Source organism: Serinus canaria, chromosome 3 (genome assembly GCF_022539315.1).
Source record: "Serinus canaria isolate serCan28SL12 chromosome 3, serCan2020, whole genome shotgun sequence".
Classification (NCBI taxonomy): Eukaryota; Metazoa; Chordata; class Aves; order Passeriformes; family Fringillidae; genus Serinus; species Serinus canaria.
The window spans coordinates 67,199,904-67,213,698 of NC_066316.1; the positions used below are offsets into that span (position 1 = coordinate 67,199,904).

Consider the following 13,795-nt stretch of genomic DNA (forward strand, 5'->3'; position numbering starts at 1 on the left):
TTCTCTTTTACAACTGTCACAAAAATGTATTGCTAATATTAGGATGTTGCGAGAAAAGAGCAATATAGTCATTTGTTTGAATTTAAATTTTCACTGATTTAAATCCAGACTTATAACAGCATGAAAAGTTGCTTGTGCAAAATATGTCTGAAGACCTGTGTGAGACAGTAACACATCAGTCTAGTTCCTAATAGTCAGCATAAATTAGCACCTCACTTACCTGCTTCTGTGAACATACCAGCTCCTCTTTTGGAATTTGAAAATTGCTATGAATGATCTTGGCTGTGAAAATTGCATGGCTGAATAAAAACACCTAGAAAGACTTTCGAGAATCCTAAATTCTTTAAGCTAACTGTAGTGGGTTCTAAAAAGATCCAAATACTGATCCACAAGCAGCTCTCCTAAAAACATAAAAACAAAGAAAGAGTAGCTCAATACACTTAGGCATTCCTGAGCTTGGCATTGTTATGACTACTAGACACATGCCATGGCAGGAATTTTGGGTTACTGAGCCCTGGGTGCAAACTGCCTGGGAATAGGACTGAACACTGAATAACAGTTTCATGCACCCATGCACATACAAAAATCCAGCAAATGAACCCTTCAAGTCTGTTCCAGAGCATAGCAGAGGAAAAAGAAAAGAGGAGAGTGAAGTGGAAAGGGAAATAGGAAGAAAAGGATGCATGGTATTATTTGATAGGCATATTGGTCCCTTCCCCCTTAGAAAAACACACCTCACACTTTTATTTATTAACATAGAGTCTGATTTGTTAAAAGCTTTTTGCTTTCCTGTTACATACTTTGCAAATATGAAATGCACCACTTAACCACTAGAAACTCCCATGCTTAACATAATTTCAAAGACTAGAAGAAACAAAGGAAAAAAAGAAAGCATGATCATTTACCAAATGTATCTGTGCTGCAGATAAGAATGCAATTTTCTTTTACAGCTACTTATATTCTGCATTGATGTATTACCATTACTATTGTATCATAAGAAAATTGAAATAATGAGAAGACAATGAAAAGCTACTCACAGTGATCAAACTCTGAAGTACAAGAGGTTTTATTATTATCACACCTGTTCTTCAAGGCAAAATATTTTAATATTTAAAAAATGGTCTAGGTCTGTTAGCTTTATTCTTTTGTATTTTCCCCCTCACCAGTGTGGCTGTTTAAATTCCATTTGCAGTGACCTTTGTTAAAAGAAGAATTCTCTACATCCTGCTAGCTGTTCAAAATAATACCTACTGAGGATTACCCACTGGCACAGATTTTGAATCCCTGTCTCCTGGGTTTAAAGAGCTCTCTCATTTCTCTCTCTTTAATTATGGTATGGAGTTATTTTTCTGGCTGTGAAGGATACCTATGCATTAGATATGAAATATCCACTGAGTTATTCAAAGACATTGAGTAAGCTCTGTAATTAGTCAAACCTTAGCCTTTTTCCCTGTTTCCAAGCATGCTCTCACCAAAACTGCCAAAGAAGTTTTTGTTTGCAATTGCCCTACCCGGCCTAATACTCTCACTGTGAGAGCATTTATGTGCTCCCTTTTTACCTACAGCCCAAAGGCCTTATCAGGCTAAGGACTGTGAAGACTATTCTCAGCAGTATCAACCTTTTCATTTGAAAACACAAATTGCACAGGGACAAAACTGATCCCAGGCACATACACCGGACTAAAAAGAGCCACATTTCTCCTTTTAACTCTTCCTCGTCCTCTGCACAGCTCCCTCCTAGCCTAAACCTACCTGGCTTCATCGGCTGCCTGGAGCTGGCTACCCTGAACGACGATGTGATCAGCCTGTACAACTTCAAGCACGTCTATAACATCGACACCACCACATCGCCACCTTGTGCCAGGTAGGGGACAGTCCCATCCTCGCTCTGCCGCTCCCGTTTCTTGCAAGCGCCGGTCCTGAGGGCTCGTTCCTGCTCCAGATTAGAAAAATGAAGGTGGTATTGAGTTGTCCCAGAAGGAAGTTGGTGGCTCTTAGCTCCTAATTGCATCGACAAGTTTAATTTTTATATATTTATTTATAAATATATGTATGTATGGAAGTTGGACTCCTTATGAGTCCCTTGTAGTATGAGATATTCTATGATTTTCCTGCTGTCTCCACTAGTTATCTCACAATCTTGTTCATGTCTTCATAAAGGACAGTGCCACATTAGCTGGGCTTTGTTCCAGGCTCCTTCCTTACCCCACTGCTTGCCTAGGACAGAGCTTCTCCTGACTCAAATCATATTGCTCCAAGTGATACAGCCACAACCAGCCAGGTTCACGAGGCCAGATATCCTTGAGGGAAGTCCCACCCACAGCTAGGAAGGCTTATACAAAACTTTTCTCTTGCCATGCACTTAAAGCCACCACAGATATTCCTTAGATGAGGCTTTCACAAACTGGGAAATGCAGCTCTGAAAGTAGAAGTGAACATCAGCTGCAGCACAGACACAGCAGGCATTTTGCTCACACTACAGGCAGCAACAGCAGAACCTGTCCCTGGAAAGCAAAAGGAGAGTAATTTACAGCATGCACTGGGAAGAAATGCAGGAAGTATTGGGATAGACAAAATGAGCTTCCCATACCATTCCCACAGGGAGTGCAAGCTGCTGCTCTTCAGAACAGAGCATACCAGAGTCAGCTAAAGTTCTTGGAGAATTCAAATGGATTTCTGCACAAACTGGGAGAGCTCTTAATAGACATATCTGTGCACCTTATAATGAGGAAGTGCTGTGGGCCTGTCACTTTACAAGGATGAGCAAAGAATTTTCCTGTCCTCTACATATAGCACAGGATAATAGCCCGATGTAATGATGGAGTTAGATGCACCTTCAAAGCTACACATTATTTCTCAGGAAAAAAATTGCAAGGAAGTCACCAGTCTCACTACTGCCAGACAGAACAGAAGTTCAGAACAATTATTTCAATAAAATATGTAAAGGCATTTAGGTTCCCCTAAATTAAAATGGGTATATGCCAACTAATCCTTCCCTGCTTGCTTTTTCCCTAGAGATAAGTTGGCTTTCACTCAGAGCCGGGCTGTGAGCTATTTCTTTGATGGCTCTGGCTATGCCTTGGCCAGAAACATTGAGAGAAGGGGAAAATTCAGCCAGGTGACTCGATTTGACATCGAAGTTCGAACGCCTACAGACAATGGATTGATCCTGCTGATGATTAATGGGGTGAGTACCAAGTCCTGCTAGTACCCTTGATCCATTGGCAACACAAGTTCCCCAGTATCTAGAATATCTTGGAAAATCCAAAATGTTTATGTCCTCACATTTAACTTCTGGAAAGAGGAAATACTTTGTGTTTGTCTTCTGCATGTATTCATTAGGAGGGAACTGGAACTTGCTCTGCAAAGGCCTCAGGAAGCCAAGGCTCTGAGTTGGACTCTGCTTTTATCCAGAGACAGTCAGGACTTCAAACTGGTCATATCCTCATGATGATACTTCAAGAAGGACTCCAGTTAAACCCAGTTGTTGTGCCATTATTTAAATGCAAGTGCTCAATCAAAGCTATTGGAAATTTCTGTGAAGTAACTCCCAAAAAGGAGCCACCTCATGGTAGCTGCCACTTTATAACTGTGCCTCAGGGTGTACTAGAGTTAAATATTTAAGTTACTGAAAATAGAAAGCAGTCCAAATAAAAAGGCTTGGTCTGAATGTCAGGAGCTTTTCTGAAGTGTGAGAGTGATGCAATCTCTGTAAGAGTCCAAACATGGGGTTTTTTGGTTTTTTTTTTGGTCTTTGGGCATTTCCACATCAAAGTCAGGATTACAGCCCAGAAAAGTCACAGAAGACACTCTATGCAGATGCAATCCACAGACAGACACTTGTGTAGACACCTACATGTAACATTGCTTTAAGCATTTAGAAAAAAAAATCCACTCTTATTAGAAGAGCTAGTCTCTAGTGTTTGCCTTTAGAGTAACTTCCAGAGGAGGGTCGTGGGAAGCACTTTGCTCTGCAGCATAGCATGCTACCACTAACCTTCATATCATATACCACCTCCTTCTTAGGAGGTTTTCACTAAGCAGCTACTGTTAAAAGTTGCAGAGCACTTATTGCAGAGCACTTATTTTTCTTCAAATCAAAAGCACCTAGACATTTCTTGGAGATGTATGGATGTATGCATTTTGTATTTGTAAACTGCAATCAAGTTGCATATCAGCTGTGGGAGACCTTGCCTGCTCACAAGCACTTTTAGAAAGTCTATGTAAGGTGGTCCATTATTCAATACTGAAAAGACAGCTCATAAATATTCTTAATGTAACCCTTGTTTTGTTTTCAAGCTCATGCTGTTCAGAACAAACCCAAGCTGCAGTTTCATTTAAAAGTGCTAGATTAAAACCTACTCTTACTGCTTTAAGTGACTTCTGAAGGTGGACTCATTCATGTCAAAGACAGCAGTTCTTAGCCTGCAGTAGTGATTTGAGAATTATTGTTCCCCATTGGCCATGAACACTAGGAGAGAAGACAAAACAGTGAAAGCATTAATCCAGATGCACATTTGCTGTAAATTTTGTTTCTGTCTCTTTATGTTTAGTTTTGGAACAAGACTAATTCTAGGGTGCAGATCTTCATTTCAAGCACTCCCTAAAGATTTTCTAAAGCACAGCCCCTGTTTATAAAATTTAGGTCACCCAGCCACAGTTCAGAAACTGAATCATGAAGTAGGAGCCGTCAGGAATTCTAGAAACCAAATACACAGTATATACACTCTAGCTATTGCTACAATTTAAGTAAATACATCGGTGCTGATTGGGGCTGTGATAAGACAAAATCCTGAGTGATTACAGACATTGTGATAGAACCTGCTAATGCAGACACAGCCATTTGAGCACAACATTGCTTTGACCAGTATAATATCTTTCATTTAGGGTGTGTGGTATTATTTCAACAGTGAATAGGTGTGTTTACATCAGGAATACCTTACTGGTAAAGAATAATGACATCAGTGTGCTTCCAAATACTATTTCTATAAGGAAACAAGTTGCCAAGTCTTTCAAAAAGTGACACTTAGAAAACAATTATGCGTGCATGTGCATGTATACACATATACAATAAATATAAACATATAGAAAATGTGTTGCAATTTTGAAAAAACAATTTATTTCCCAGCATTCTTTTCCCAATGTCAGTCTCACAACAATGTTTATAAACTTTTTTAAATTGCTGCCACACTGTCCTTCTCTGACTGCTGTTTTGTTTTACACAGAGCATGTTCTTCAGCCTAGAGATGCACAATGGTTTCTTGTACCTCCGCTATGACTTTGGTTTCAGCAACGGCCCCGTGCTTCTCGAGGACTCCATGAGGAAGGCTAGGATTAACGATGCTAAATTTCACGAGGTACAAATGTGGTTACTATCACAGCTGTTTGACCAACTATCTCAGAGGCTCCAAGCAGAAATAATTGCTCCAATGCCCATGAAAGGTGCAAAAGGATGAGGGGCAGGCAGTGATACGGTAGAACAGGAGGAAGAGCAGAGTCCATGCAAGTCCTACCAGTACCAAGCAGAGGAAAGGGAAGGCTGTCCCTGCCTCCTCATAAATCAGTGCTTGTAGACAGATTGTGTGTATTACTAGCCAAGGACAGGACCATCCACAAGGGAGAAAGTTTTATTAATTCCATATGAAATTATATCAAGGAAAGTTCTCTATATCAAATATAAAACTTTCCTCAAGTAAAACATTGTCATTATGTTAACTTGACCACCTTAGTTGTTATGCTTTGCATTACAAGAATTATGGCATTTCCAATTTCTTTAAAAAGAGAGTTGATTTGGTAGCAACCTTTTATATATGCACAGTATTTTAGGGACTTTGGCAGATGTAAAATATCTACTTGTATTTAGTTTCAGGGAATTTGCTTTAAGCCAATGTAACTGTGACAGTAGTAAATCCCCCCCACAGTGAGTTGCTTCTCCTGCACTTTACTTGATGTCAATTCAAGTCTGATTGGTGACCAAAACTCAGCTATAGATCTATCCATGTTTAAGCAAAGAACAATTTAACTTTCCATGCTTTGACAATGAAATAACTCTTTTTGAAAAGCATGCCCTAAGTTTTGGATAAATCAAGAAAGCATTCTGAAGTTTACAGAGCTTATCTGTTTGCCACAGTGTAGAATTTGATATGTTTTCTTTATTCTTAAATGAAATAGCCTGAGGATTCAGTCATCAGAAAAATAGTGACATCAAGACAAACTTCCTACTAGTAATCATTGTCAGCCTCTCCCAATTTACAAACAAATTCTCTGTTAAATGGGGGGAACTTTTCAAACAGAAGGTATAAAGATGCAATCAATTTTACAAGATTACCATAACAGCTTACAAAAGATGACATTTTTAAGCACGTTTTTCTTTTCAGATTTCTATTATATATCACAATTCCAAGAAGATGATCTTAGTAGTAGACAGAAGACATATAAAAAGTGTGGACAATGATAGAACAGCAATGCCGTTCACAGACATTTACATTGGAGGAGCACCTGCTGAGATCTTGCACTCCAGGTTAGTTTACAAATGGGATTCAATCACTATTTTCAATTAATCACCATATGTAAGTTAAGTTGTATGGGCTGTCCTTAAGGGGTAACAATAAAACAATTTCTTTGTCATCAACCTTACATAAAACAACCCTTCAGACACTCTTCTAAGTGTGTCTCAGAACTCTTAAGTACTCAAGACTAGGCTTGATCCAGCACAGTTAAATTTTACTGACACTGGCCCTGTTTTAGTAAGGGTAACAGAAACAGTTGTGTTCTTCAAACAAAAAGACATTGTCAAAGAACATATTAATATATAAAATTGGTATTGCTCCTTGCTGGGCAAAAAGTGACAAAGACTCTCTACCAATCACATTTTCAATCTAAGATGATTTTCCCCACTAAGCATTTCAGTTCTGATTTGTCTCAGGTTCTCTTTGGATCTAAGTCAGCTGGCTCTGTGTAGGCGTGGGAAGAAAAGAAAAGGTCTCATTTTCCTCTTGTATCATTTGACAGAAATGCAGTTTAATCTCAGTAGACTGTGTAACTCTCATTTCCTGCCTTAGGAATCTGCCAGACCCCAGGGTCATGCCCTGAGAGCAAACTGGCTACTTGAAGGAGAGTATGCTCTTCTGATAGGCAGTATTCATTCCCAGGGTCAGACAGCAAGGCCAGAATTTTCAAAAGGGCTCCAGCTGCTCTTTCACATGTCATAACTGCTAACAGGAATACCCTCCATGTTAACAACAACAACAACAACAACAACAACAACCAAACAAAAAACAAAAAACAAATAAACAAAAAAAAAAAAAAAACACCAAAAAAACCCAAAAAAGAAGGCATATGTTGAGCAACAGCTTCTGGGACTTAGTGGTAAATCTCATGAAATTCTATTCTTTATTTTGTTGTCAGCATTACCTGCTGTCTTGAAAAATAACATCTGAGATACAAAGTGCTTAATCTTTAAGCTTTTAAGACAGTGACAACTTTCATGTAAAGAAAAATTATGCCTTTTAATCCCATGTAGTTATTTGAACATGCAGGCAAAATGGTCGGCAAGGGAGAAGCAGAGTATAACTTAACTGTCCTTTCAAATAGTTCTTTACAAAGGTCTTTCATAAGGAGCTATTAAGAAAGCTAGTGGAGTGGAGAAAGAAAATGCTGCAGTGGGTTGGAAAGCAGCTGGGAAAGAGAAAATAGGACATAGTAGTAACTTTTCAATTTTCACAGTATAAAAAGTCTACAGCACATGCTCAAAGAATCTCTCTCAGGGCTGGTATTAAATACATTAATGATCTAGAAAAAAAGTACAGAAGGATGGTGAAAATTGCTTGCATTAATCAAGGCTAAAGAACACTGAAAAAGCCCAGAAGGACCTGGAAATCTAGGCAACTGAGCAGCTCAATGGCAGATGAGACTTGTTCACAAATATAGGATAAAAGATGAATCACATGAATTATGCCTGCAGTTTTCTGAGCAGATTGTGGTTATTCTGAAAAACACCTGGAAGGTACTGTCAAAGCAGGAAAAATAACATCTCACATCTCAATTAACAGGCAGTATCAGATAAAAAACCACCATGGGCATTGTAAAAATATTATCAATTAAAATGGTAAAAATATATATACAGAACTTATTTAAGCAGAAGTGCAACTTTGTCTCTGATATTATACTCAGCTTTCATTCTTTTGACAAGAGTAGGCAGCAAAAAGTATTGGCCAAATGTGGTGGCATCATTCTATTTTCATCAAGAGCATAAGTCAGTATCCTACTGATGATGTACTACTCTCTCTACTGCTGCTGCTATGTACTACTGATATTTATGCTTCCTCTTTGCAGACAGACTCCCATTTAACCAACTTTTCAGGGCAGCAGCAGTATGGGGAAACTAGCTCTAGTCTTGGAGTAGACTAATATTCTTCTATAGCAGTGTAATTTTTGCTCTCTTCGAATGCATTTTTCTCTGTCAATTTCCTTTTTTCTCCAAATAAATGAATCTGGAAGTATCCCCATACATTAGTTTGCTCCCACCTCACTCTGCATAAAGCAGAAAGCTAAGGGTAAGTAGGAGCACTGGGAACTTAACTCTTAACTGAATTAAGAAATTAACTCAGAAGCCTTTCTATAAGTGAAAGCCTTTCTTCTATAGCTTGCTTCTAGAAAATGTTGTGGCATTTAACAGAAAGGCATATTTGTTGCATCCAGCAGCCTCAGGGTCAATCAGAGTAAAGGTCATAGTGGTTGATGCCCCACACTTTGGTCCAAATCCCAGTAAGGATGACAGAAGCCTTCCTGTTGGTTTTGCCTTCCTGCTGATTTCACTGAGGAGCAAATTTGGCCCCTACAGCACTCCTTCTCTCACTGTATTTCAGACATCTACATGTACATCTGCACTACTTCCCCAATGGTCTGGTTTTGCTAATGCAAAAAAATGGGCATTTCTTGGTCTTGATTCTTCTGCCATGTTCCAAATATCTGCCTTACAATGAGATAACTCACAGAGAACAAGTGCAGGTAGCAGATGTCAACAATATCATGTCACATGAGGTGAAGAGAGTCCCACTGCTAAAGTACATCTTGCTTAAAGGACAAAGACTGCTTCCAGGCAGCCAGGCAGAACTGTGGATTTCACACCCACTCCTTCAGTGTATTTGCTCCCTAGTTATCTCCTGGACTGGTACTCAACAGCTCCCATGTAATTTCCTTGCCCTTGTCACAGACTCACTGTGATGTTACACAAATTACTTCTTCAGGCACCTTGAGAATTGTGAGGATAAATTCAATTATAATCACCCTGTGCTGCAATGGTATCTTGGTAAGGTGTGGAGTTGAAAAACTGAGAGTAACGAATAGGAGCAATTGGGATACCCTGCTGGGCTGTCTACCTCAAATGTGACATAGAAAGGATCCTGGAAGCCCACCCATTTCTCTCATTTAAAATTAGGTACACCCAGACATCAGCAGGTAGAATTTTCTCTTACTTCCCTGACCTCTATTTTCATAAGAAATAGTGAGACATTTGCTTGCAAAGGCAAAAATGGAGTGTGCTAGTAAAAGCAAGACAGGAAACCTACATCAGAACTTCTCTTCAAAGGTAAAAAAAAATAGATAAAAATCCATTTATTTTTACTGTAAGTAGTTATAAATACATAATATTTACTACAATTGGTTCATCTTGACGTTTCAAAATACAGAACGTGGCTCATTAGCTGTTTTACACAAAGATGGAAGAATTGAGCACTAGTGAGGTAAATTACTGAAGTTCTTCCAGAACTTCTTTAGAACATCTTGGCAACAAAATCCTGTTCAGAAAGACAAGGGCTGTCTAACTGCAGTTTGTTTGGCATTGTTGTCCAACAGCATTAGTTCACATCTGGCAGGAAGTATCGGCTTTAAAGGCTGCATGAAGGGCTTCCAGTTCCAAAAGAAGGATTTCAACTTGTTGGAAGAACCAGGAACCCTGGGAATCAGCTATGGGTGCCCAGAGGATTCACTGGTAAGCATAACACCATTTGTAACATAACAGCAAATTTTGACAATGGATATAGCTGGAAGCCTGAGTTTTATTCCAAGCAATGGAAATACAGTCTTCCACCAAGGAAATGACCATGCACTCATTGACTGGCAGAGGTGGGGAGTTTGTGAGTGTCTGTTAAGTCTGCTGACATAATATCCAGTTTTCACTCTGAACTATAGCACTAGGTGTTTCACTTAAAATTCTTCTCCTATGTGAAATTGCAATGTGAAAGCTCAGTCTGAAGTAAATTATGTACTGTATTCTGAATGGAAATATTCCGATGTAATTCATTTTTTTCTTAAAGATACAAGGAGAATCATCCTTACGTGCATGTGTGAAATGGAAAAGACAGAAAAATAATCACCCTTCAAATGAGTTTTCTCTTCAAGCCAGATCAGTTCTTCATCTGTGACACACACACCAACTGCACCAGCATTAGCTCTGAAAAAATTGCCATTTAGCTTCTGGTCCTTTCTATCATTCACCATTTGCCCATTACAATGCAAGGCTGGCAAACCCAAATAGTGTTTGGAGTCCTCATCCTGTGGCCATGTCTAATAAAAGCCATGCTGCAAACCTGTGAAGAGGAAGGATTGCTTGTAGAACTCATCACACAACCTCACCCTCTGTTGACATGGAAGCTCTCTGCCATTTGTCTTGCTTTGCTCATGAGATTCAGAGGGCTATAGACCACCCTACCCCAGTAGCCAGCACAGCACACAAAGTAATATGTCACCTGTTGGAACTGTGACTCAGTTCCATGCAGCTCAGACAGGGGCCTGAGCACCTCTGCTTCTACTTTTCATGCTCTTTAACACCAGCAGACTTAGGATGGGGCCAAGATCCCAGGAAGCTGGGAATAATTTTACTTAGTCTAAAATTGCTACTCTTTCTCAAGATTTCCCCATGATGGGAGAGAAATCCTATATAAATTAGGGTAAAATATGCAGGAAAAATTGATTTTTAAAACTGAACTGGCTGTAACTGTTAAAAAAAGAAAAAAGAAAAAAGAAAGGAAAAGCCCCATTCTTTGTATTATTGGAATGTGTTCTGAGCTGTACTTGTAATTTTGTTTTATTTAATACACAGATGTCCCGCAATGCATATTTCAATGGTGAGAGCTTCATTGCATCAAGCCAAAAAGTGTCCCTCTTTACTGAGTTTGAAGGAGGCTTTAATTTCCGGACATTGCAGCCCAGTGGGCTGTTGTTTTACTATTCTGAAGGCGTAAGTATCTATTTTTTTTCTGTTTGTTTTATTTTACCTTTTCATTTTTTCCCAGGGAAATACTAGGGGAATAATACAATTTCTCACTTTATAGTTTTGTGATAGAGAAAGCGGTCTGAAATACAAAAGCATTCACTGACAACCTCATTTTTACAGTTTGCATTTGATCTACAGATGAAAACCGGTAATGCTTCGACTTTATTTTGATGCTGAGAAGAGAACTGGATCATATGCCTAGAATTAATATGCATCCACTTGTGCTCGCTGAAGTCCTCAGGGCAGAGATGCACAGAGCATCTTGCTGTGCTCAGCAGCACTGCAATCCCTATTTGGACCTGCAGGTGCTACCAAAGTACAAATAATATTAAGGACCTGACATTTGCCATCCAGACAATCACCGAGAAGCAAAGTTTGTTTGAATTAGCGACACGGCATTTTGAGCATTGCTGAGCTGACAGAAATCAGTCACAAAGCTGCCTATATTCCCAGATGGCACTCAGAGCTCCATGTGTGACTGGGAAAAGCTGCACTTGAGAATGGCTCCTTGCAGCTCTGAGAAGCCAGGCTGCTCTAAATACCTCCTCAGAAGTGTGACCCGGGCAGAAGTGTGGACTTGCACTCACAAAATGTTGTGTGAGACAAAGCGATCCCAAGATGCTGCAGGCTCAGACTGACATCTGCAGCGAGCATGAGCTCAGAACATTTGCAACCACCCCCAAATGTCTGTTCTGCTATGCTTGCAGAATATCATCAGCAGTGCAGCAGAGGAGGCTGCGTGACACTGATAACCACTTCTAAACTTCCCCGTGGTGCAGCCTGGAGTATTACCTTCGATTGAAATCAGTTACCGTGTCAGTTCCCCACACCGCTTGCATAAATGAGGCCTCGCACATCCCGCTTCAGGTTTTTAACTCATCAGCTCTAATCCTATGAGGTGCCAAGTGCCCTACTTAACCAACAGAAGCTCAGCTATTTAGCGCTTGGCAGAATGAGGCAGAATGATTCCTACCAGCGCACAGTGGCAGGGCTTGCTCTACTGGAACTGAGAGTATTCTGCTAGTGGCACAGTGATCCCGAACGCCTGACCCAGATAACACATCTTATCTCTGAGATAATTTTGAGTGATTGAACGGGTCCGATCAGAGGGAATTAGAAAAAGAAAAAAAAAACCTCTTGGTCTTATGACAGCAGGAAGCTTGCAGTAACAGCTGCTCAACACAGTACCAGAAACACAAATGAAATGTAAACATCATACATTTGTGCTACATGGAGGGAGCTCATGTGACAGGTACATGAGGTTTATCACCAGCAGAATTCCCAGAATTCAGGCTTTAAAACTGGCAATATAAATTCTAACGATGTCGTCTCTTGTTCTGATTCTCAGAGTATTGCTTTTTGCAAATCAAGCACAAATGTGGAACACAGAAGAAAAATAAATACAACAGGAAAATTCACAGAATTGTTAATTTTTCTGTGTAATACTTGCTTATGAAGATGCTTTTGTCTGTATTTCAGTCAGATGTATTATCCATCTCTATGGAGAGAGGTGCTGTGGTTTTAAATGCAAGTGGAATCAAAATTCAGTCACCAGAACGAAATTACAATGACGGAAAAACCCATTTCATCATTACTTCTGTCACCCCAGAAAGGTAAAGCTGTACAGCATCTTTTATTCTCTACCTTTAGAATATAAACATTTCTTGTAAAGCACATTATCATTTAACACTCACTTTTAAAGTGATACTTGAGTGGGGCTTTTTTTAAGTGACTGATTTTTAAATGTGATTGAAAACTGGCCAGCTTGGGCCTGAGCTCAAGGTGATTGGAATTTTTATTGAAACTAAAATAATTGGTTTTCTGAAAGCTTATTCCTTTTTTGTTCTCAGGTAAAAAAACAGTTTATTAACATTTAAGGCTAGCATAAGATTAATTTTTTAACAAGATTGATTCCTCTAATTTGTTAAAACAATTCCCAATTTACCCTAAAGTAATTGAGGCATCTTCACATAAAGCATTCATCTGGGATGTACAGTGAAACATGTTAAAAATATTTTTAGCACTGGCAGCCACAAATGTGACTAAATACAGCAGTAGGGAATAAGTCTCTCTCTGTGCTCCTTGTATGTCTTGAAAGGTTTGGTTTATTGGTATGTTTTGCTCTTGTTTATATGTTTAAATTTTTTAGAAGGTCATGTAATCAAAGAAACTTTCTTTAAGAATCTTATTTATTAGATATAAGTATTCTTACTTTCCTAATGGAAATCAAGGTTTGTATCTATGACTTCTGGCATCCAAGAATCACAGTTTGAAAAGCTGAAAGTGAGAAAAGGTGCCTTGGAATAACCATGGGGATTGTCATGTTTCCGAGTTTGCAAAACAAAATCAATGTCTGATGCTTTAGTATACTCAGTTTCTTTATAAAGCCAGAGAATCATTCCTGACTTCTGCAAAAATTAGTGGATTGCAAAATCAGTTTAGGTAAAAAGCATTGTAAAACTCAAACATTGCACTATGATAAAAGAGAAAGAAAAAGGGATGGGGCCATAAACAATTAGC

General features: G+C 39.1%; 1 protein-coding gene across 1 annotated transcript in view; it reads left to right on the top strand.

The window, feature by feature from the left end:
* The window catches only part of LAMA4 (laminin subunit alpha 4), a 98,545-nt gene that overhangs the window by 69,529 nt on the left and 15,221 nt on the right, over positions 1-13,795 (top strand). The window contains exons 22-28 of the mRNA XM_009092869.4: positions 1,731-1,864; positions 3,016-3,187; positions 5,226-5,357; positions 6,378-6,520; positions 9,856-9,991; positions 11,102-11,239; positions 12,755-12,888. Coding sequence (XP_009091117.2) covers positions 1,731-1,864; positions 3,016-3,187; positions 5,226-5,357; positions 6,378-6,520; positions 9,856-9,991; positions 11,102-11,239; positions 12,755-12,888 — 989 coding nt within the window. The remainder of the gene's footprint in view (positions 1-1,730; positions 1,865-3,015; positions 3,188-5,225; positions 5,358-6,377; positions 6,521-9,855; positions 9,992-11,101; positions 11,240-12,754; positions 12,889-13,795) is intronic.